Source organism: Pleurodeles waltl, chromosome 3_1, assembly GCF_031143425.1.
Source record: "Pleurodeles waltl isolate 20211129_DDA chromosome 3_1, aPleWal1.hap1.20221129, whole genome shotgun sequence".
NCBI classification, from domain to species: Eukaryota; Metazoa; Chordata; class Amphibia; order Caudata; family Salamandridae; genus Pleurodeles; species Pleurodeles waltl.
The window spans coordinates 1,545,421,688-1,545,444,463 of record NC_090440.1 but is presented as its reverse complement, the minus strand read 5'-3'; the positions used below and the strand labels follow the sequence as shown (position 1 = coordinate 1,545,444,463).

The 22,776-nt window shown below is 46.1% G+C and overlaps 1 protein-coding gene across 3 annotated transcripts in view; it reads left to right on the top strand.

Annotated features, from left to right (window-relative positions):
- PTPRU (protein tyrosine phosphatase receptor type U) overlaps positions 1 to 22,776 on the top strand; it is a 765,217-nt gene that overhangs the window by 652,963 nt on the left and 89,478 nt on the right. For all 3 annotated transcript variants that reach the window (XM_069225125.1, XM_069225127.1, XM_069225126.1), the window contains 5 exons: positions 4,389 to 4,425; positions 10,177 to 10,274; positions 10,890 to 11,006; positions 12,547 to 12,701; positions 13,369 to 13,504. In XM_069225125.1, coding sequence (XP_069081226.1) covers positions 4,389 to 4,425; positions 10,177 to 10,274; positions 10,890 to 11,006; positions 12,547 to 12,701; positions 13,369 to 13,504 — 543 coding nt within the window. The remainder of the gene's footprint in view (positions 1 to 4,388; positions 4,426 to 10,176; positions 10,275 to 10,889; positions 11,007 to 12,546; positions 12,702 to 13,368; positions 13,505 to 22,776) is intronic.

The following is a 22,776-nucleotide window of genomic DNA, read 5'->3' as shown; positions in this document are numbered from 1 at the left end:
CACCGCCAGCCAAGCGCCACCCCACGCACACCGCCAGCCAAGCGCCACCCCACGCACACCGCCAGCCAAGCGCCACCCCACCCACACCACCAGCCAAGCCCCACGCACACTCCCAGCCAAGCGCCACCCCACCCACCCACACCGGGGGACAGAACTGCCCAATAATACATATGGGCCCAAGGGGCCGCCCCCCAACACAAATAAAAAAAAACAACAATAAAATCCATGGTGTCTAGTGGCTTTCTGCCCCCCTTGGGGGCAGATTGGCCTAAAAATAAGGCCAATCTGCCCCCAAGGGGGGCAGAAACGACGATAAATACATTGCCCCCCCCCCCAGGGGGAGCAACCCTTGCCCAAGGGGCCACCCCCCAACACAAAGCACACATACAAACATAATATTTCTGGCGCTATTGGGATTCTGCCCCCCTTGGGGGCAGAAAGGCCTAAAAAAAATAGGCCTATCTGCCCCCAAGGGGGGCAGACCTGCCTAAAAATACATGTGGGCCCCTGGGGGCGACCCTTGCCCAAGGGGCCGCCCCCAACACAAAAAATAAAAACCAACAATAAAATCCCTGGTGTCTAGTGGCTTTCTGCCCCCCTTGGGGGCAGATCGGCCTAAAAATAGGGCCAATCTGCCCCCAAGGAGGGCAGACCTGCCTAAAAATACATGTGGGCCCCTGGGGGCGACCCTTGCCCAAGGGGCCGCCCCCAACACAAAAAATAAAAACCAACAATAAAATCCCTGGTGTCTAGTGGCTTTCTGCCCCCCTTGGGGGCAGATCGGCCTAAAAATAGGGCCAATCTGCCCCCAAGGAGGGCAGAAACGACGAAAATTACATTTGCCCCCAAAGGGGAGTGACCCTTGCCCAAGGGGTCGCTCCCCTGCACTAATATCACACACACACATACTGAAATCCCTGGTGTCTAGTGGGCATTCCTGCTGTGTCGGGCAGCAGGAATGCTCAAAGAGACATCGAGGGAAAGGAAAACCCTTTCCTTTCCCTCGATGCCTCTTTCTGAGGCATCCCCCCCGCACAAAGGTGAAAAACTCACCTTCTCCCTTAGACGCGCTGGAAGCAAATGGCTTCCAGCGCGTCTTTCCCCCTTTCATGAAATCAGGGCGCGATCGCGCGCTGAAGTCAGGGGGTGGGGGTGAAAGGGGAAGGGATTCCCCTTTCAGCCCTGGCCTGGCGGGGTGGGGGGGCGGACGTAATGGTTACGTCCATGGCGCCACACGGGCGCTGCCATGGACGTAACCATTACGTCCGTGGCGGAGAAGGGGTTAAGGAAGTTGCCCTTGTTGTCTTCTTTCTGCCCAACCATCCAAAATGGCCTCTGGGTTCTGTCAATTTTCTACAGGAAATAGAAGTAATATTTCCTGTATTAGTATCGGAAACAAGGAAGCGTTGAAGTCAATTTCAAATGACTCGCAGCAGTATGGAAGCACAACCTAAGCTCCCAGAAAGATATCCACTGGTCCTGAAACCACCAAAAGAGCAGGAAAACCAGTTTGTGATCAACACAGGAAGCAATGTCCAAATGTGCAAAGATCATCTCCCTCAGCCTGTCGCCGGTATAGCAAGGAGAAAACGAGCCTTTGTTGACAGAAATCTTCTTTCACAGGTCAGTTATAACATTAAGTAGTAGCAGACGCTACTGTAGCTCACTCACTGCCTCTCCATCCGCCTCCCAGAATCTCTCCACCCTCACATTCCTGCATCAAATCTTAAGATTCCACTCCAACCCAGACTATATATATGTTTTCATTTAAAATGCCACACTGCTGCTAACATGAGTGCCTAGTATCCTCGGTGCAAGCCATTGTTAAGTTACATTTAACTCTCCACAGCAGTGGTTCATATAATTTTGACTTCTTTGGACCCCTACTGAATTACTACAGGAAGCCTGGTCTAAATACTTTCTATCATTTTAAACTCAAAACAATACACAAAAATAAAGAAATAAGCACACAGGTTAACAAATATTGTATTTAATTCACGTGTAAAAATCCTAATTTTAATGGGAAGGTTAAAGCTTTTCAAAATGTGTTTTTTCTAAAAGACAAAGCAATATGCAGTGTGTCAGTTAGCATTTTCTGCTGCTGGTTATTTATATGAGGCACCAAGTGTTCATACTAGACGCTGCTTTCTCACTTTGTGCTACCTTAGGAATGTACCTGGGGATACTAACTTATATTTTTGCCAAAAGTTCAACATTCCCTCATTTCACAGTGCTTTTTACATTTTTCAATATTCCATTTTGTTTTTTACTTAACAATATACACTTTAGTAATCTGTTAATATTCATTTTATAAAAAATCATGCACCTTCAAGACCCAGGTTAAGAACCACTGCTTTATAGCAACTGGTGGTCCTCCTTTACATCTTGAATTCACAGGAAGATATTCACAATTCTTTTATGTTACCTTCTCTCTGTTTTAAAAGGGAGAAATTTTAAACAGAATGAGGAAGCACTTTCAAAGTTAGAAACTTAGTAAATCAACATGGAGTGAAAATAAACAAAATCCGGACTTGCCACACAGAAATTAGTTTTGTGAGTGCTGCAGTGTATATTTTTAAGACCTCATTTAGATTTGTTCATGTCACTTGACAGGAGTGTGTACCACTTAAGAGCATCCTAAAAGGTTTCATGTTTTGTGGAAGTTTGATTTTTGACAGTCTCGTGTATTTTAGCAAGCTCCTTGATCACTAAAAGTAGTTCGTGGAAGAATGATAAATACCCAAGAGACAATTCGAGAGACTACTTTGCAAATCTCCCTTCCCCATTGTAAAGGTATTTTGAAACTACTGACAAAGAAACAATCAAACTAGGGTCCTCTGTCTAAGGATAAGTGCATGAATTAGAATTTAACATTCTGTCACTGAACGTGATGGTTCTGAAGCCACATTTCCATTTTTATGTTGAGCATAGCAGCGCGCAAATGATGCTTTTCCGACGTGGGGTTAGTTATCTATTCGGGCTTTTAATCACGCCCACCTCACACCCATCACTATCACTCGTTCATGGGCTTGCCCTTCAAAAATCCTTTGTTATCATTGGTAAATGCTTTACGTTTGTCTCTCCTTGGGGCTGTTTGGTTAAAGCCTTGGCCATCGACCCTATTACATGAGTAATTGCACTTTTGCCGATACGTTTGATTGCGAGCGAACATCTTTTTCCTTTTGTGTGTCTCCTTCACACTCATGGCGTGGCGCTTCGAATCGGCCTGCTTATGTGAAACTGTTTTACTTTTCATTTTCAAAATATGTGGCAAGAAAAGTCTGGTTAGGAGTTTACAACGCTAATAGCTCTAACTCGAACAAATGTGAGACCCATTGCATTACAATTGTTTGTTTAAAGTACTTCTCCTTGCAGCATTCCTAAAATCTTGTTCCAGCCAGTTTTTGAATTATAAGTTAAAAAATATTTTTTATTGAATGGGTCCCTTCATGATAAAGTATCCTTGTCTTTCCATTACATTATCATACCTTACATAGCTGTGCCATTCGATTAACTGTATATCATAAATGTGGGGGCGAAGCCATGCCCATTTGAACAGGGAACTCTCAGTACAAATATCAGTGTTTCCCAGTGTTTCTTCTACTAAGGTTTTTACAGGTCCTAGAGACTGAAAGAAAATGTAAAGGGTGGATTGAAGGGATCGTTGCTGAGAGGAGTAAGTGCAAAAATGTCAGTAGTTCCTGCACCATGAAGCAATGCTGAATGCCCCACTCCCAAGTGTGTTTTGTCACCTGCCCTAGAATAAAGCTCTCTTGCAGTTTCTTTAATCAAATAGTTGCTATATTCGTAAAAGTGGAAGTGCAACTTTAACCCAGCAAAGAGAATATTTTCTAGTCTGCATTATTATTTGCTTGCTTAGTAATGGCAATGAACATGTACAGTGCCATCTTGGGAAGCACCCTGCTGCATTATTGGTAGGCCACACAATCTCCTTGACTCCAGGTCGTTCAAGAGCACTTTAGTTTGACTTGTTTAGTAATTTTAGCACATAGTTAAATGTTTGGCTTTCACATGGCTATTGGTTCCTTAGAGCAGATATTGCTGATTCAGGTTAACAATCAGCGGATAGTGTAATAGGCTTTACAGTACATATTTTTTATTGTGAATGCAAGTGTTCGGTTAAATAGGGCCATCAAGTGGTGCAGGTATGTTTTTTCCCCAGCCACCACATGGACATTGAGTTGCCTGGTTGAAGAAAATAGTCTGCCCACAGCAGGCATTTTCAGAGCTGGCTTTAGCATTGCTATATATCTGACCATTTTATTAATCATTTTTAATGTCCCGTAGAAGGTGTTATTGGAAAATGGAACATTGTGACAGGTAACCAAGAGCAAGCTATAACTCAACACTTCATTTCCTTCTTGCAGGGCTATCACAGGTCCAATCACTTCATTGCCACACAAGGTAAGTCTGTGCTTTTAATATACAAAGTGAATCTTTTGGGTGAAAGGAGTGTGCGATCTCCTCTTTCTCCTGCCACATGGTCAGGGTCGACAGTGGACACTGATATTTGGGGAAATGTGATCAAGAGTTCCTTGCTAGCTTTGTCTGTCTCTGCACTACCAGGATACTTTGAGAGTGTGTTTTTGTGAATATATGTAAGTATATATATTTATATATATATATATCTATATATATATCTCCACGGCGGTCCTGTGTCAGATATGTGGTGCACTTGCTTCAGTGGTACAGCAACTCATGCGCTCATGCTGCTCTTACCTTGTAAACTTGTTACTGATGCAAACAAATTGAGTTGCTCTCTCACATCAGGAGTAAATTTACTTTTTTATTCACATCACGATAGTGGAATGGCAAGAGAAACATTCCAAACGTGTTTCAGTCCCTCTGGCCCTTGATTACGGAATATAGATACATAATTACCTACTGGCAATCGCCAGTAGGTTGTTATAGTTAGCACCTAGTTTCCATTGAAGAAGCGTTTTTTGATTTGGCTATATCTTTGGTGCAGTTTGAATCATCACAGAATTTTCCATAAAAAGTGTGAAGTTGGGTCTTGATGTGCATAGAAGGTTTTGGGTTGATCCGTCAGGCGGGGATAAAAAAAAGATGAAGGGTAAAAAAAAGTGTGTTTCCCATGTCAATTACCCTAGACTCTTTAGACATGCCTGAACCACTGGACCGAATTGCACCATATTTGGCAAAAAGATAGCTTTTAATCTGCATATCACCCTTTTACTTATATATTGGTAAATCCTTTCAGGAATGTTCGAGATATTAAGGGAAATTCAAATTTGTATATCTGGGTCACAACAACTTCGCGAATAGTTCCAATCTTGTGCTGAGATTTTATTGGCTGCCAACACTTCAACCAAAAAGTGTTAACAGCCATTTTGCTTCAGCCGAGACTACCATAAAAATGTTTTTTAAAAAGAAAAGAAAAGGAGCCAGGGTAGGGATACCCTGAGCCACTAGCCTTGGTCCAGGAGTCCCCCTGGGACCCTACCAGTGCGAAGAAGCATTTTGTTTGATGGCATGTGTGGCTGCAGATACACATGCTTTGCATAAATCTGCCATCTAATGTTGGGTCCGGAGCGTTACAAGTTGTTTTTGTTTGAAGAATCTTTTAGAGTAACAGGATCGAGTTATTCCTCCTCTCGGTGATACTGCGCATGGGCATCAAGTCTTTAGATTGTTTTCTCACTGCCATCGGGTTTGGACGTGTTCCTCTTGCTTCGATTTCTCTTGGCTCCGTCAATTCCGAAAAGTTCTCTTCCGTCTTTCTATCAGCGACGGTATTGTACCTCACGTTTTCTCTCTATTGCTTTGTTGGTCTGAATTTCAGCTCCAGGAGCCAACTCGCCGCTTTTTGGCGCGTCCTTGCCCATCTCAGGCTTACTCCTCCACATGGAGTCAGATTATTCAGGGCTAATGGAACGTATTCTATTTCGGTTCTGTCCTCGATGCAACTCTAAAGTTCCCCACAACGACCAACATCTGGTGTGTAATTTGTGTCTACCTGGATCACAACTAACAGAGTTGTGATGCGTGCAGTTCCTTTCCCTTGAACAAGACGCTCTGGAACCGAAGAGCTTGTCAGTTGGAAATGGCGTCCGAAACTCCAGACGACAGGTCTGATATCTCTAAGGAAAAACATGCGCAGGAGGAGTCACACCAAGAGGAGGCCTTCTCCATCGAGGGCTCTGAGTCAGATGGACAATCTGACATTGAAAGTTAACCAGTGATGTCGGCATAACCTGTGAGTAGAATAACCTCTACTCTCTGATGACTTTGAAAAAGCCCTACAAAGAGGTCACCGGACCGCCATGGTCGGATCTGAAAATCACCTTCGGATGCAAAATCACCTTCGAATGCGCAGCCTCCTGACCCAGAACCAAAGGTAACCAAGACTATGTAGTTTTCAGCATCGACCTCTGGCTCAGTCGATTCACATATAGCTTTGGAATCAAGTCGACCCATCGACCCAATCACTTCAGCACCGACCAAGAAAGCCTCCACATATGCTTTGGAGCTGATCCCTTCACACCAACAGAAGTCTTCAGTACCGACAATTTCATCAAAGCCAGTATATCACAACACTGTCAGCTACACACTCAACTAACAGTGGATCTCCTTCCCACTCTGAGATTCGCAATCAACTTTCAAAAATCCCATCTCCAACGTATGCAGATATAACCTTATCTAGGAGCAGTGCTCAATGTGCAGTTAGAGTTAGCATATACAAGTCCAGCTCGGATTCAAACTTTTCAAACCTTGATTTCCCAGTTATAGGAAGACCACACTTACACAGTGAAAACTGTGATGGGACTATTAGGAATGATGGCATCTTGCATTGCCATTGTACCTTATGCCAGACTGCATATGCGTCCCCTACAGCAGCATCTGTCTTGTCAGTGGTCTCATCATAGGGTCATCTGGAAGATCCAGTGTTGTTGGACCCCCAGACACACCACTCTCCGCAATGGTGGGATTCCACTAATCTCTCCAAGGGGTGACCCTTTTTAGACCCTGTGCCTCAAATCATTCTGACTACAGACTCATCACAGAGATGTTGGGGAGCTCACCTCCCAACACAAGGTATACGGGATCCCAGTTATCAGTTGTTACATATCAATTACCTGGAACTTCAAGCAGACTTCCTAGCACTGAAGGCTTGTCTTCCACGCCTTTTTCATTAAGTGGTTCTAGTCCGTATAGACAACATAACAGCCATGTATTATCTGCAAAACACAGGGGGGACACATTCTTCTATGCGTCACATCTTGCTCAAACAATATGAAAATGGGCAATTCACCACCACATTCACTTAGTGGCAGAGTCTCTCCCAGGCATGGGCAACCAATTTGCAACAAGTCCACGAATGGGAAATACACCCACAAGTCCTTCAACAGCACTTCTTAAAGTGGGGAACACCCCAAATAGACCTCTTCACCACCGCAGAAAATACAAAAATGCCAAACCTTTGCGTCCAGATGCCCACACCCTCAGCCCAAAAGCAATGCCCTATGGATAAATTGGTCAGGGATATTTTCTTGCACTTTTCCGCCTCTCCCACTCATCCCATCTCTAGTTCGCAAATTCATGTAAACATCTCTCACTATGATCCTTGTAGCTCCCACATGGGCACGTCGGCTATGGTTCACAACACTTCTGGATCTATCACCAGTTCCACACGAGAAGCTCCCAAACAGGCCGGACCTTCTTACTCAGAATCAAGGACAGATAAGGCATCCAGACCCCAAATCTTTCAACCTTGCGATATGGCTCCCGAAGTCATATAGTTTGGTTACGTAAAACTACTGCCAGAATGTATGAACATTCTGAGAGAAGCAGGAAAACCTACAACCAGACAGTGTTAGGCTGCAAAATGGAAACGTTTTGTATGCTACTGTCAATGTAAACACCATGCCCTGATGTCTACCTCTTCCCCGGGGCTACAATTATTTAATGTGTGAGGGCTGCGCGGACGTCCCTGGGACCACCACCTCCCCTGAGCCCACTGTAGTAAGTTAGATGGGGGGGCTGCTCTGACCCTTCCGAGCCCTAGGGACCGCCACTTCCCCGGGACAACAATATGTAATGAGGAGGGAGTCTGTTGTGGACCCCTGGCCCTGGGGGCCACCACCTCCCCGGGGCTAAATTAAAAGAAGGATGGGTGCTGCACTGCCCCCATCCTGGAGCCATATATGGCCCTGGGAACCAGCACCCCCGAAAGCTGGCTCCTGTGACTGGCCGAGGTACACACCCTCAGGAGGTAGCTGTTTGGTTTTGCTTGGCGGGAGCTGGCAACTCCCACCAAGCAAAAGCGAACACTCCGCTTTCAGCAAGCAGGAGCTCTAAAAATGCTCCTGCTTGCTGAAAGCAGAGTTTTCATCTCTTTCCCTGCCCGTAACGTACAGGCAGGGCTCAAGATGAAAACATTGCATTTGCACGCAGGGAGCTGCTATTTGTAGTAGCTTCCCTGCATGCAGAAGCAATGATGACTCCAGCAGGAGACAGCAGACAGGAGCAGGTAGCACTGCGGGGGGCTTGAGGCTCTCCTCGCGGTCCCCATAAGTTTACACTGGTTGCCCTGGACACACAGTAACATGTGGCAGGGCCCCAGGGGATGGGTTCCCCGGGGCTGAAATCTACCTAGGGAAGGGTGCCTCGTGGCCCCCTTCCTTTTATTTAAAAAAAAAAAAGTATTTTGCCCTGGGGGTTGGTGGTCCTGGGGGTCCTTGTGGCTCCCCTTTAGATATTTTTACAATAGCCCTGGGAATGTGGTGGTCCCTGGGGCACAGACTGTGTGCCCCCCATATACTTTTTATATATTGTCCTAGGGAGGTGGTGGTCCCCCCCACACACCCTCCCCCACCCTCCTACCCCCCGCCACCTTCCATCGTTTATAGAATGTAGCCCCAGGCAGGTGGTGGTCCTCGGGGCATGAGGGTGGGTCTATGCTGCCACATCTTATATTTTTTTATGTTGTCCTGGGGAGATGTTGGTCCTTGGGGCCCGAGAGGAGTCCACGTGGCCACCAGAAAAATATTATTAGTTTGGCCCAGGGTGGTGGTGGTCCCCATGGCCCATGGGTCCGTGCAGCCCACCTAAATGTATTTAATTTTGACCTCTTTAAGCTCAAAACCCCTTTGGTCGTGCGGGGTTTGGAGTTTCAATAGGGGCCCGTCCGCATAGCGCACGGCCTTTGGCCGTGCGTGGTGTGGGGCTAGTGTGGTCCAGGGGGTTTGGCTGCAGGTCAAGCTCTGAAGACAACCTCTGCTGCGCATGGCCAAATGCTGTTCATGGCATAGATTTGGGTGGTTAGAGGGGGGTTGGCTGCAGGCCAGGACCTGCGGCCAACCCCTGCTGTCCACCGCCAAAGACAATGCACCGCTGTGATTAGATTAATGTATAGTAATTAACATTTCTTTGTTACAAAAAAACATAGAGATTCACTGGAAAAAGGCTACAGGGACGTTCTAGTTAGGCTCACATTTTAAAAGTGCAAACAATAGAAATTCAGCAGTTATAGTTAGTTATTTCAAGTAACTATAACTCGTGACCTAAGGTAGCTAGAACTCACGCCCTCGCCATGCGCTGCTAATTACCCCAGAAATTACATTTCTCATTACTTCTTTTATGACATCATTGATAATATCACTGTAACATTTGTTGTAAAATTATTCATGATAAAACTGTGAATTCAGTAGATAGGTGGACTGACACAGACATAAACACATCTTAATATTACTGTATATATCTTCAAGACACGTGGTATTAAGAATTGTAAACCTATATATGCTGACCTTAGGATATAATGCTACTCGATATTCTGGACATGTTTTTGCAGGATGTTATCCTGCACACAATACTATGGTTTAGCACCATTCCCTCACATGGTGACCACGGTCAATGCTGTATCTGTCTTCAAATGGCTGAAAAACTTGTGCTATTCGTGTGTCTGTAAGGACAGAGCTTGTTCTGCTATGTGCCTTCACGTGACCGTAAGCCCAGTGCTAGCTCTGTGTGATAGATTCATAAGGACCGCTTGCATAGAGGTACAAGAAAGGCTATGGGATTTATGGACTGTTGAAGGGAACGATGTTGCATGACCTATGATCACCGTAAAGAGTGACCATTTAAGGAAGGTTTTAAGAGATATTTCCTGATTTGACTCGTCTTTTTCGCCTGCAGGTCCAAAGCAAGAGATGGTGTACGACTTCTGGAGGATGGTGTGGCAGGAACACTGCTCCAGCATAGTAATGATAACAAAGTTGGTGGAGGTGGGAAGGGTACGTTACCCAGTGGATTCTAGAAGAGGGGGATACCAGTGACTAGATGAAAGCCTCTCAGGGCGGAGAGTATGCCTGTGAGAGGGAGGGGCCAACAGTGCAAGAGACAGCAACATACTCTGAGAGCAATAAAATACTGTTACCGCTGATAGAAAGACGGGATGCTGTTTGTCAGACATCTAACTACTGTGTTTAGGAGCAGAAAGAGTAAAACTGGTCCAGACTCTGTGAGTCATAGAGCTCAACATGTATCTTGGTGCAGAGAGAAAATTAAAATACTGGGGGAAACGTAGAAAGCTTCCAAGAGTAGAGGAGATGGACGACTAGTACAGAAAAAAAGATATTCAGAGATGTATCATTCCCAGAACTGAAAAAAAATCAGATGGCAACCCTTACAATGAGAGTACAAGTGAGAGACGAATGTTTGTTTGAGAATGTGCCCAAATGCACAGACCAGGAATAGGTGAGCATGGCATGACCTGCAGAAGAGGTTGGGATGAGACAAAAAAGGAAAGAAAGAGATGTCATGCACAGCGCCCTTTCTCAGTCTGCTGTCCACGCGAAGGCTTGTGCATCTGATCGATAGTGAGCTCAGGTACCCTCTATGTCTTCCAGGTGAAGTGCTCCAAGTACTGGCCGGAAAGCTCCGAACTCTATGGTGACATCAAGATCACGCTGTTAGAAACCGAGACCATGGCGGAGTATGAAGTGCGGACCTTCTCAATGGAGCGGGTACATTGTGTTTGTGTGTCCCTGGGTGTGATAGGGGAGGAATGGCTCTTCTATGAAATCAGGATCTAGGTATTTTTGTCCTCCATTGCTGTCACGGAGTTTCAGTGATGGATAATTAACTTCCTGTACTCAGAATGAATAACTATGTACCTAAACTATGGGTATGGCGCCTGTGTAGGTGAATCCATTATGCTGCACTGGTGTGAATCACCTCCCCTAGAAAATTATTCTTTATATTGTCGGCTTTCAAGTCGGTGGTCTAGCTATATTTTTTCTAAAAGCAATTGCTTTGTAAGTTAAGGAATGCATGGCCCACTTAACAAGGTTTTGTGCTGTGACTCATTCTTGTAGTACTCGTGGCATAACTCTTGCATTCCAGCACTAAGCCAGACATGGCTTTAAGTGGAGCAGGTCCTGGTAGGGCTTGGTACTGACATTGAAACAGGCTCCTACAAGGGCCCTGATGTATGTCCTTCACCCCTAATCAACAGAAACAACCCTGCACCTGGATGAAACGAATATCCACAGCTGCTGCATTGTCTTGCTTTCACGTCAGAGAGAAGAGGGTCCTAATTGAGGCCACATGCGTGGCACTAATTGAAAATCTGTGGGGGCATAGTGTATAGAAGTCTGGTTGCCTGTCGAAATCTCTAGAAACAATGTCGAGGGGTGACTGGCCTTCTTGCCACCTCTGTAGGGACATTGTCTTTGTGAATTTAGTGTCCTATCAAAGACTGTGAGGACGTTATCCATAGTAGACTGGCCTCATATCCCCGTCTGAGAAGACCTTGTCTAAAGCAGTCTGAACTTTTGTCTAAATCTGCAGGAGCATTGACTATGGGTGAATAGTCATTTGCCCATATCTGCTTGCTTACTGATTCGTACTTATTTTCACTCTTAATGTCTTACTTTGTTTTTCAGTTTCTTTTGCCATTTGAGGTTTCTTATAGTTGCTGTTTCTTTTATTACTCTCTTTATTTTGTTCTTTCTTATGCCATTTTTTCAATTTCTTCAGCCTGGAGTTGCTCATTTCCTTTATCTCATTTGTTTTACCATCTTTATTTTGCTCTGTTGTTTTGTTTTTTCCTACATTCAATTCTTTTTTTTGTCCTCTCCGATTGTTATCCATTCCTTGTTTCTCTTTCTTTGTTGCCATTTTCTTTTGGTTTTACAATAATTGCTACATCATATTTTACTCTCGACATGTTTTTTTCTTTCACCTTCAACGATTTTTGCTCTTAGTCTGTTCTTTTTAATTTGGTTTTCCTTTTTTATATCCTCGTATGTTGTTGGACGCCCAACATTATTTAATCTGCCTTTCTTTTTTTCCTTATTCTTTTATTTTCGCCCTTCTTTTGTTTCTCCTCTAAATCTTTTCAGCTTTTTCTTATTTCCTTTTTTCTTTCAGTTCCATTTCCGTGTCTCTCCTGCCCTTGTTCCTATCCTTCGCTCCTCCTTCATCCGCCTGAAGGTTTTCCTTTTCCTCCCTGCACTACCCTTTGTTCACCTAACCTCACTCACATTTTCTGTCTCTTTACAGAGGGGTTATCCGGCCAGGCATGAGGTAAAGCAGTTTCACTTCACGTCGTGGCCAGAACATGGGGTGCCTTACCATGCCACGGGCCTTTTGGCCTTCATCAGACGAGTTAAGGCTTCAACTCCTCCGGATGCGGGGCCTGTTGTCGTCCACTGCAGGTAAAACCTATTCATGAGCTTGCCAAAACCCACGTTATAACTACAACATTAAAAAATGGAAATGGGAAAAAAAATCTTCCAGTCAATATGGCCCAATAAAAAATTTTCATCAGTAGTTGTGGATTGTTGGTGTCACTCCCCATTATAATGTTGTACTCAATTTAAGTACTTTAGCCAGGCCCCTCCTTTATGCAGATCCTGCTGGAGACTCCTGTCCAGCCACGACATTTATGCCAACCTCCACGTAAGACCTATCCCCATCAGTGTCCGTCATCCCAACTCCACTAAGTAGTAGCATTTCGATTAAGTCCACAAAGAGCTGAAAACAACCACCACGCTTAAGCTAAACCCTCCTAAAAGTGATAACTGCCATGATCCTCATTTCAAGCTCCATAGAGAGGTCTGTTGTTGCTACAGTCATACTAACCCTGCTGAAGAGCTCTAGATCTAAGTCTGCTTTCTTTAAAAAGTAATGAGTGTCCTCTGTTCTATGACAGTAATTAGCAAGTTGCACAGAAACACAAACAGCAAATCCCCAATGGGTCTGTGTGAGACAAGCAACAGTGGTGGGATATCGCGATAGGACTTTTAAGTTTTTGCGCCTTAATTAGATGTCCTTAAAGTACTCTAAGTGAGTAGAAGTCTCAAGATCTTCCTCTCTTCACAGCGCTGGGACTGGACGGACAGGGTGCTACATCGTGCTGGACGTGATGTTGGACATGGCCGAGTGTGAGGGCGTGGTGGACATTTACAACTGCGTGAAGACACTTTGCTCCCGGAGGATCAACATGATCCAGACGGAGGTGAGTGGAGCCCATCTAGTTGGGCACGGAGAGAGGCCGTGCATGATCGATTGTTTTGCCCCAAAAAGGGTATCAGCTGTACATAAATCTGACCATTGTTCTGCAGCCTTGAAGAAGAACTTAAGTATCTCTATAACCCATCAGGTTAAGGACGAAAAGCATGCATTTACTTTAGAAGAATACCAGCTATTTCACCAGCTTGTACTTTTCCCTGCCACTGTATCGGCATGGTCATCTGTGATCAGGAGGAGAAATATTCAAGAAATGTAAATTAAAAACAAAAGAACAGATATATGATGTGACGATTGTTACAGAAAGTAACACGTCTCCCTCCACTGCTTTTTTTTCTTTTCAATAAACAAACGTAACATTCTCTCCAAGTCCCTCCAAGTCCCTTAACCTAAGTGATTGACCATTCTACCATTTCAAATCTGCACATCTAAGAACTATACCTACCCTTGCTGGGGCCATCAAGGTGCACCGCATTTAACGTAATTAAGTGGCAGTGTAAACCTAGTCATTTCATACGAAAGAGAATTTGAAATGAAGGGGAAAACTGCAGAAGAGAACCTCTTGAGTTAGAGATCCGGGTAATTCACAGAAAACGGCTGTATTGGAGTGTCTTGCAGCAGTGGCATAATACGATATAACTGAAGTCAGTTAATAGTCTGAATTTGAGGAATACACTGGGACCAGGGCCAACACAGTGATTTTTATTCAAAAAAATGTATTCAGTGACTACTGGGTGAAGCATTACTGAGGCTGCTCCCAGGATCGAATTTGAAAATATTTTTTGCTTTTTCACAACGAGCTGCTAACTGCAGCTGTTTGATTCTCATGGTTTTCAATGAAGGAATATTGCATATTTTTAGCATTTTTAGCTGAAGTGGCTGAGTAATTTCAGGGATCATTTTCGAAAAGATCACATCTCCCTTCCATGCATATGTATACACGCGTGTTCTGGCTGCGCTACCTTCTGCTGCGTGTGTCTCCACCCTCCCCATCACTGGCGCAACATGAACTGTCAGTTCTGAGATAACTCATGAATCCCTTCTAAAAATGAGATGTTAAACAACTTGCTTTTAATATCTTTCGAAATGCGTGTTACTCCAAGGCTGCGTGCTATTTATTTCCCAATTTCCTATCTTGTATTTTTCTTTGCATTTCGTGAGGGGTGGGGCCAACTATGTATATCCCACACACATGCCTGCCTCAGTTGTTTGTGCATGTCTGTGTATGAACAGTTTATACCTGTGCGCGTGCGTGCGCGCTTGCGCGTAAACTTGCCCCACTGTAGCCCATGCTGTGCCTTCGGACATGTGCACGTCACGAGAGTTGCTTGCATTGTTGCTGCCTGTGCTGTGCCAAGTCTGTGCGTGAGTCAACTGTTTCTGTCCACGGGCTGTGTTAAGGTTCTGCTGCTCCCTTTCTGAGTCTTTTCTCTGTATGAGGGGAAACTCCTCTGCACAATGCTGGGCAACTAGCCTGCTCCTAGCGGAAGTTTCTGCGCTGCTGCTGTCAGCGAGAAGCTTTTGTACTTCTGCTGCTGACGCAGTCGATGCTGACCAAGTCGATGTGAGAGAAATGTGCAGTGCCTCTTCTCGCCTGTAACGAATGTGAGGAAAGCCAGTCTCTCTTCGCAGACAGTGGGGCGCGGGGCAGGTAGCCGCAGCCAGGGGCGTAGGAGACAGTAAATTTCTGGGGGGGACAGGGACAACCTTGAGGACTTTCAAGTGACCCTATACAAATCGCCCATTGTGTGAGATCACCCGGGTAAACAAATACAATCGCATAGTTTTTAAGTGAAATATTGAGAAAGGCATGCTTGTAGTCACAGTTTGCAAGTATGCTTTATTGTTATTTACATTCACAAAGTAATTGGACCAAATGCACAAATTTTTTTTATAAATCTCGCATCTTCATGCACCAAGCAAACAAAGGTGGGACAAAAAAAGGACGAATAAACTAAATGTTCTTGGTGAGATTCCTAAACCTCAACATGCAATTGGCCTAATTAGAAATGATTATTTCTTGCTGTAGGTAAAATTATGAACTTGAATTTGAAAAGTCAAATAATTTCTTGCGCCGTTCACTGCGGAGGACAAATTGTTTTGCTATTGTCTGTAGGTCAATTGAGTCCATCATCTCTTTATGTATATTGCATATGGCAACATGATTCAGTCTTTTCTGGGACATAGTTGATCTTAGCCAAGTTTTCAGGCGGCGGAGACCACTGAAGCTTCTCTCAGCCTCACAAGAAGATACTGGAATAATTAAAAGAATCTGCAGTAGCTTTTCAACCTGTGAAAAGAAAGCTCCCTCTCTTGGAAGCATTTTTCGGAGTATGTCTGCCAGTTCTGGGACTGAAGAGTACTTGAACATACTTGATAATATAGTTAATTGAGCTTTGAGCAGCAAAGGGTCAATTTCTTTGTACTGAGCAATAGAGTCCATGCCACTGCCTGTTAAAAGCACCTGTTCAAGTTTTTCATATCTTTGGATGCCTTCCTGGTCAAAACGCTGAGTGAGATGAACAGAAACTGTATCCAAAAGTTCAAAGTACTGAGGTCGATAGTAGTCCCCCACGGTTGCAGGATGAAAACTTTCTGCTGCTCCATCATCTATTCTTTTAGGGATTCGCCGCAGTCGTGGCACTTCAATGGCATTAAGATGGTACTTAGAAGTCATGTGGTTAGTGGAATGGATCAGACTGTTGAATGACTCATCATTACGAAGCTTCAGTATGGCACTTTTTGCTACATTCACAGCAGCCAGTAGCCCAGATATAGTTTGCTGGCGGCCTTGCATGGCAATATTCAAACATTCCAGAAGCTGCAGTATTTGGAGAGCAATCTGAAGACCTAGGACAGTTGTTCCTCTCTGAAAGTGTGCAAGCAAACCACGAGCACGAGCAGACACATCACCACTGGACTTGGATGTTGATAATTGTTCTAGGGTTTCCAGATTAGGTTCATAATTATCCATTACTTTTTGTACAGCTTTTAAAGGGACCGTCCAACGTGTTGGACACAGTGGCTTTATTTTTAACACATTTGTGGTGAGATCATGAATGGTGGGGCAATTCAGCTTACCTTTCTTGCCTGAGCAGGACACCAAGGTCACAGAACCCTCCAAAGTGTGCTGGCAGGGATCGGTGGCAACATCCAGGATCGCGGGAGTTGCAAATGATCACTGGCATCTGGTCCCTAGGGCCAACCACTAGCGCATGCACAGTGGGCACAAAGCTAGCATTTGCCTTTGATGAAGGGCAGGTTTTAGGGTACAGGACGGGGAGGTCACGTAGTTTTTAGGACAGGGCCAGATAGGTTTTAGAGTTCAGGGTGGGGGCGAGGTAATTTTTAGAACAGGCCTGGGTAGGTTTTAGAGTACGACGGGGCGCCGGGAAGTTTTTGGGACAGGGTGGGTTAGATTTTAGGGTTCAGGGCAGGGGGTCAGGGTAGTTTTTAGGGCAGTGCAGGGTAGATTTTTGGGTACAGGACGGGGAGGTCAGGTAGTTTTTAGGGCAGAGCGGGGTAGGTTTTAGGGTTCAGGGTGTGGGGTCGGGGTAAGTTTTAGAACAGGGCGGGGTAGGTTTTACAATACAGGGTGGGGGCGGGTAGTTTTAGGGTACTGTAGGAGGCTGGACTGGCTTGTAGTGAGTACCAAGGGGTACTTGCACCTTGCACCAGGCCCAGTTATCCCTTATTAGTGTATAGGGTGTCTAGCAGCTTAGGCTGATAGATAATGGTAGCTTAGCAGAGCAGCTTAGGCTGAACTAGGAGACGTGTGAAGCTACTACAGTACCACTTAGTGTCATATGCACAATATCATAAGAAAACACAATACACAGTTATACTAAAAATAAAGGTACTTTATTTTTATGACAATATGCCAAAGTATCTTAGAGTGTACCCTCAGTGAGAGGATAGGAAATATACACAAGATATATATACACAATAGCAAAAATATGCAGTATAGTCTTAGAAAACAGTGCAAACAATGTATAGTTACAATAGGATGCAATGGGGAAACATAGAGATAGGGGCAACACAAACCATATACTCCAAAAGTGGAATGCGAACCACGAATGGACCCCAAACCTATGTGACCTTGTAGAGGGTCGCTGGGACTATTAGAAAATAGTGAGAGTTAGAAAATTAGCCCTCCCCAAGACCCTGAAAAGTGAGTGCAAAGTGCACTAAAGTTCCCCTATGGACAAAGAAGTCGTGTTAGAGGAATAATGCAGGAAAGACACAAACCAACAATGCAACAACTGTGGATTTCCAATCTAGGGTACCTGTAGAACAAGGGGACCAAGTCCAAAAGTCACAAGCAAGTCGGAGATGGGCAGATGCCCAGGAAATGCCAGCTGCGGGTGCAATGAAGCTTCTACTGGACAGAAGAAGCTGAGGTTTCTGCAGGAACGAAAAGGGCTAGAGACTTCCCCTTTGGTGGACGGATCCCACTCGTCGTGGAGAGTCGTGCAGAAGTGTTTTCCCGCCAAAAGAACGCCAACAAGCCTTGCTAGCTGCAAATCGTGCAGTTAGCATTTTTGGACGCTGCTGTGGCCCTGGAGGGACCAGGAGGTCGCAAATTGGACCAGGAGAGAGAGGGGACGTCGAGCAAGACAAGGAGCCCTCTCAGCAGCAGGTAGCACCCGGAGAAGTGCCAGAAACAGGCACTACGAGGATGCGTGAAACAGTGCTCACCCGAAGTCGCACAAAGAAGTCCCACGTCGCCGGAGAACAACTTAGGAGGTCGTGCAATGCAGGTTAGAGTGCCGTGGACCCAGGCTGGACTGTGCACAAAGGATTTCCGCCGGAAGTGCACGGAGGCCGGAGTAGCTGCAAAAGTCGCGGTTCCCAGCAATGCAGTCTAGCGAGGTGAGGCAAGGGCTTACCTCCACCAAACTTGGACTGAAGAGTCACTGGACTGTGGGGGCCACTTGGACAGAGTTGCTGGATTCGAGGGACCTCGCTCGTCGTGCTGAGAGGAGACCCAAGGGACCGGTAATGCAGCTTTTTGGTGCCTGCGGTTGCAGGGGGAAGATTCCGTCGACCCACGGGAGATTTCTTCGGAGCTTCTAGTGCAGAGAGGAGGTAGACTACCCCCACAGCATGCACCACCAGGAAAACAGTCGAGAAGGCGGCAGGATCAGCGTTACAGAGTTGCAGTAGTCGTCTTTGCTACTTTGTTGCAGTGTTGCAGGCTTCCAGCGCGGTCAGCAGTCGATTCCTTGGCAGAAGGTGAAGAGAGAGATGCAGAGGAACTCGGATGAGCTCTTGCATTCGTTATCCAAAGTTTCCCCAGAGACAGAGACCCTAAATAGCCAGAAAAGAGGGTTTGGCTACCTAGGAGAGAGGATAGGCTAGCAACACCTGAAGGAGCCTATCACAAGGAGTCTCTGACATCACCTGGTGGCACTGGCCACTCAGAGCAGTCCAGTGTGCCAGCAGCACCTCTGTTTCCAAGATGGCAGAGGTCTGGAGCACACTGGAGGAGCTCTGGACACCTCCCAGGGGAGGTGCAGGTCAGGGGAGTGGTCACTCCCCTTTCCTTTGTCCAGTTTCGCGCCAGAGCAGGGCTAAGGGGTCCCCTGAACCGGTGTAGACTGGCTTATGCAGAATTGGGCACATATGTGCCCAACAAAGCATTTCCAGAGGCTGGGGGAGGCTACTCCTCCCCTGCCTTCACACCATTTTCCAAAGGGAGAGGGTGTCACACCCTCTCTCAGAGGAAGTTCTTTGTTCTGCCATCCTGGGCCAGGCCTGGCTGGACCCCAGGAGGGCAGATGCCTGTCTGAGGGGTTGGCAGCAGCAGCTGCAGTGAAACCCCAGGAAGGGCAGTTTGGCAGTACCAGGGTCTGTGCTACAGACCACTGGGATCATGGGATTGTGCCAACTATGCCAGGGTGGCATAGAGGGGGCAATTCCATGATCATAGACATGTTACATGGCCATATTCGGAGTTACCATTGTGAAGCTACATATAGGTAGTGACCTATATGTAGTGCACGCGTGTAATGGTGTCCCCGCACTCACAAAGTTCAGGGAATTGGCTCTGAACAATGTGGGGGCACCTTGGCTAGTGCCAGGGTGCCCTCACACTAAGTAACTTTGCACCTAACCTTTACCAGGTAAAGGTTAGACATATAGGTGACTTATAAGTTACTTAAGTGCAGTGTAAAATGGCTGTGAAATAACGTGGACGTTATTTCACTCAGGCTGCAGTGGCAGGCCTGTGTAAGAATTGTCAGAGCTCCCTATGGGTGGCAAAAGAAATGCTGCAGCCCATAGGGATCTCCTGAAACCCCAATACCCTGGGTACGTCAGTACCATATACTAGGGAATTATAAGGGTGTTCCAGTAAGCCAATGTAAATTGGTAAAATGGTCACTAGCCTGTTAGTGACAATTTGGAAAGAAATGAGAGAGCATAACCACTGAGGTTCTGATTAGCAGAGCCTCAGTGAGACAGTTAGTCACTACACAGGTAACACCTTCAGGCACACTTATGAGCACTGGGGCCCTGGGTTACCAGGGTCCCAGTGACACATACAACTAAAACAACATATATACAGTGAAAAAAATGGGGGTAACATGCCAGGCAAGATGGTACTTTCCTACAGGTACAGGATGGGGAGATCAGGTAGTTTATAGGACAGGGCGGGCTAGGTTTTAGGGTTCAGGGCAAGGGCAGGGGGTCAGGTAGTTTTTAGGACAGGGCGGTAGGTTTTAGGGTTCAGAGTGGGGCAGGGCTCAGGGTAGTTTTTAGGAAAGGGTAGAGTAGGTTTTAGGATTCAGGGTGGGATCGGGTTTGGGTAGTTTTTAGGACGGGCAGAGTTTTTTAGGACAGGCAGAGCAGGTTTTAGAATTCAGGGCAGGGGTGTCTGGTAGTTTTTAGGACAGTGCAGGGTAGGCTTTAGGGTTCAGGTCAGGGGTGGGGTCAGGGAAGTTTTTAGGACAGTGCAGGGTAGGTTTTAGGGTACAGAACGGGGAGATCAGGTAGTTTATAGGACAGGACGGGCTAGGTTTTAGGGATCAGGGCAAGGGCAGGGGGTCAGGTAGTTTTTAGGACAGGGTGGGTAGGTTTTAGGGTTCAGGGTGGGGGCAGGGTCAGGGTAGTTTTTAGGAAAGGGTAGAGTAGGTTTTAAGATTCAGGGTGGGGTCGGGGGTTCGGGTAGTTTTTAGGACAGGCAGAGTTTTTTTTAGGACAGGCAGAGCAGGTTTTAGAATTCAGGGCAGGGGCGTCTGGTAGTTTTTAGGACAGTGCAGGGTAGGTTTTAGGGTTCAGGGCAGGGGTGGGGTCAGGGAAGTTTTTAGGACAGTGCAGGGTTCGTTTTAAGGTACAGGACGGGGAGGTCGGGTAGTTTTTAGGACATGGCGGGGTAGGTTTTAGGGTTTAGGGCATGGGCAGGGGGTAAGGTAGTTTTTAGGACAGGGCAGGGTAGGTTGTAGGGTTCAGGGAAGGGGCGGAGGAGTAATGGTAGTTTTTAGGACAGTGCAGGGTAGGTTTTGGGATTTAGGGTGGGGATGGGATCGGGGTAGTATTTAGGACAGGCAGGGTTACTTTTAGGGCTCAGGGCGGGGGGCTTTAGAGCTCAGGGTAGAGGGGAAGGGGGAGTTTTAAGTGCTTGGGCGGGGTGGAGTATGGTATCAGGTGTAAGAGGGCAGGGTGGGAAGAATTTACCATGCATGTTCCTTTACCAAACATGCTTTTACAACGAAATTCACTGTTAAGGCTTGCATGGTAATGGTGTGCATGGTAAAGGCATGCATGATAAAGACGTGGCCGTTGTTGAGAACACGTTGTTAAGGCATGCGTGATGTACACATGTGTTGTTCCATCATACATCCCTCATACCAGTGTAGGGTGTCAGAGCGCTTTACATCACACAGACATTACACAGAGAATCATCATATGTGTGTAACTCAGTCTATAGGACATGTTACATAAGACAGAGGACTACAAGGTGTGGGAGTCACAGGCCATCCATACTGGTAGCAGGTATAGTTTAAGAGTACCAAGTCTGGAGAAGCCCAGGCTCAGAATTTAAAACATAACGCCATGGTTGGGGGTTCTCTTTAATAATAAGAACTGATTTTCACTGAAATTAACCCCTTTTGCAACATTAAGTTAATGAAAAAATGGGGAACAACCATAACGTTCTAATCTATACCTCGCAGTTTGTATGCATCTCTTTGCGCTAGTACTATTTTATGATGACTCAAAACTTCCACTAGACAAAACTTCAATCTCTCTCCAGGAAGACCATTAATCACCGGATTGAAATTTTTATTGTTGCCTGAAAACTGTCCGGGGCAAGGAACACCCAGCAGGTGCTTTCAAAGCCACTTTCAAGCACCGAGTCACCTCAGGGGACAATAATTAGCACTGTGGCAGTCGGAGACCCTGGTGAAAGGGAGACAGAGGGCGACAGAAACAGGGCCCTAACAGACATTGTCACACAAGCGCGCTAAAACCTGCCCTGCTCATATCTTACAGTGAACCAACAATAATGTATAAAAAAGGGAGATGCTCAGCAACACAGCACTTTATTTAAAAAGTAAGGGAAATACTTTATTTAATTACCCAAACCTCCTTACCTTATTTAAATCTTGCTGCTATCTTCAGGCTAGAGGGCGGCAGGAACGGATTTCAGACAGCAATCAACAAAGGGCCTCTCTCTCCCTTTGTTTTCAGAAGTGCAGGCTCCAGGCAGCTGTGGGCTGTTGGGGGCAAGGTGTGAAAGAACTCCTCCTGTGCTTGCAGCACAACAAAAGGGCAGAGGGAGAGTGGCCTTTGTGACATCACCCTCATGATCAGATTGGTCGCAGGTAGCTGGAAGCAGGTCACAGGTCAAGTGCAGGGCCAGTATAGGTCGCGCTTTCCGCGCTCATGGCCCTGCAAATCAGATCATAGAAGGGGAAATCCTTTGTCCCCTCGTCCCCCCCACCCTTGTCCCCCGTGTCCCCCCCACTCCAAAATCTGGGGGGGATATATCCCCCGCGTCCCCCACACTTCCTACGCCCATGGCCGCAGCACACGTCCCTCATACGGAGAGGCCAGGCGCAGCACCGGCAGCAAAGTGTGTGTTGTTACTTTGTGTTATTACTGCCTTTGCTACTCCTCCTTTCTGTGCATATGAGGAAAGTGTGATGCTGCTCTTTGTGATGTGCCTGACTGTGTCTGAGGGAAGTGTTTCTGTTGCTGCTGCCTGCTCGCCTCTGTCTGAGGGATGTGTTTGTACTGCTGCTGCCTGTGCTTTGCCTA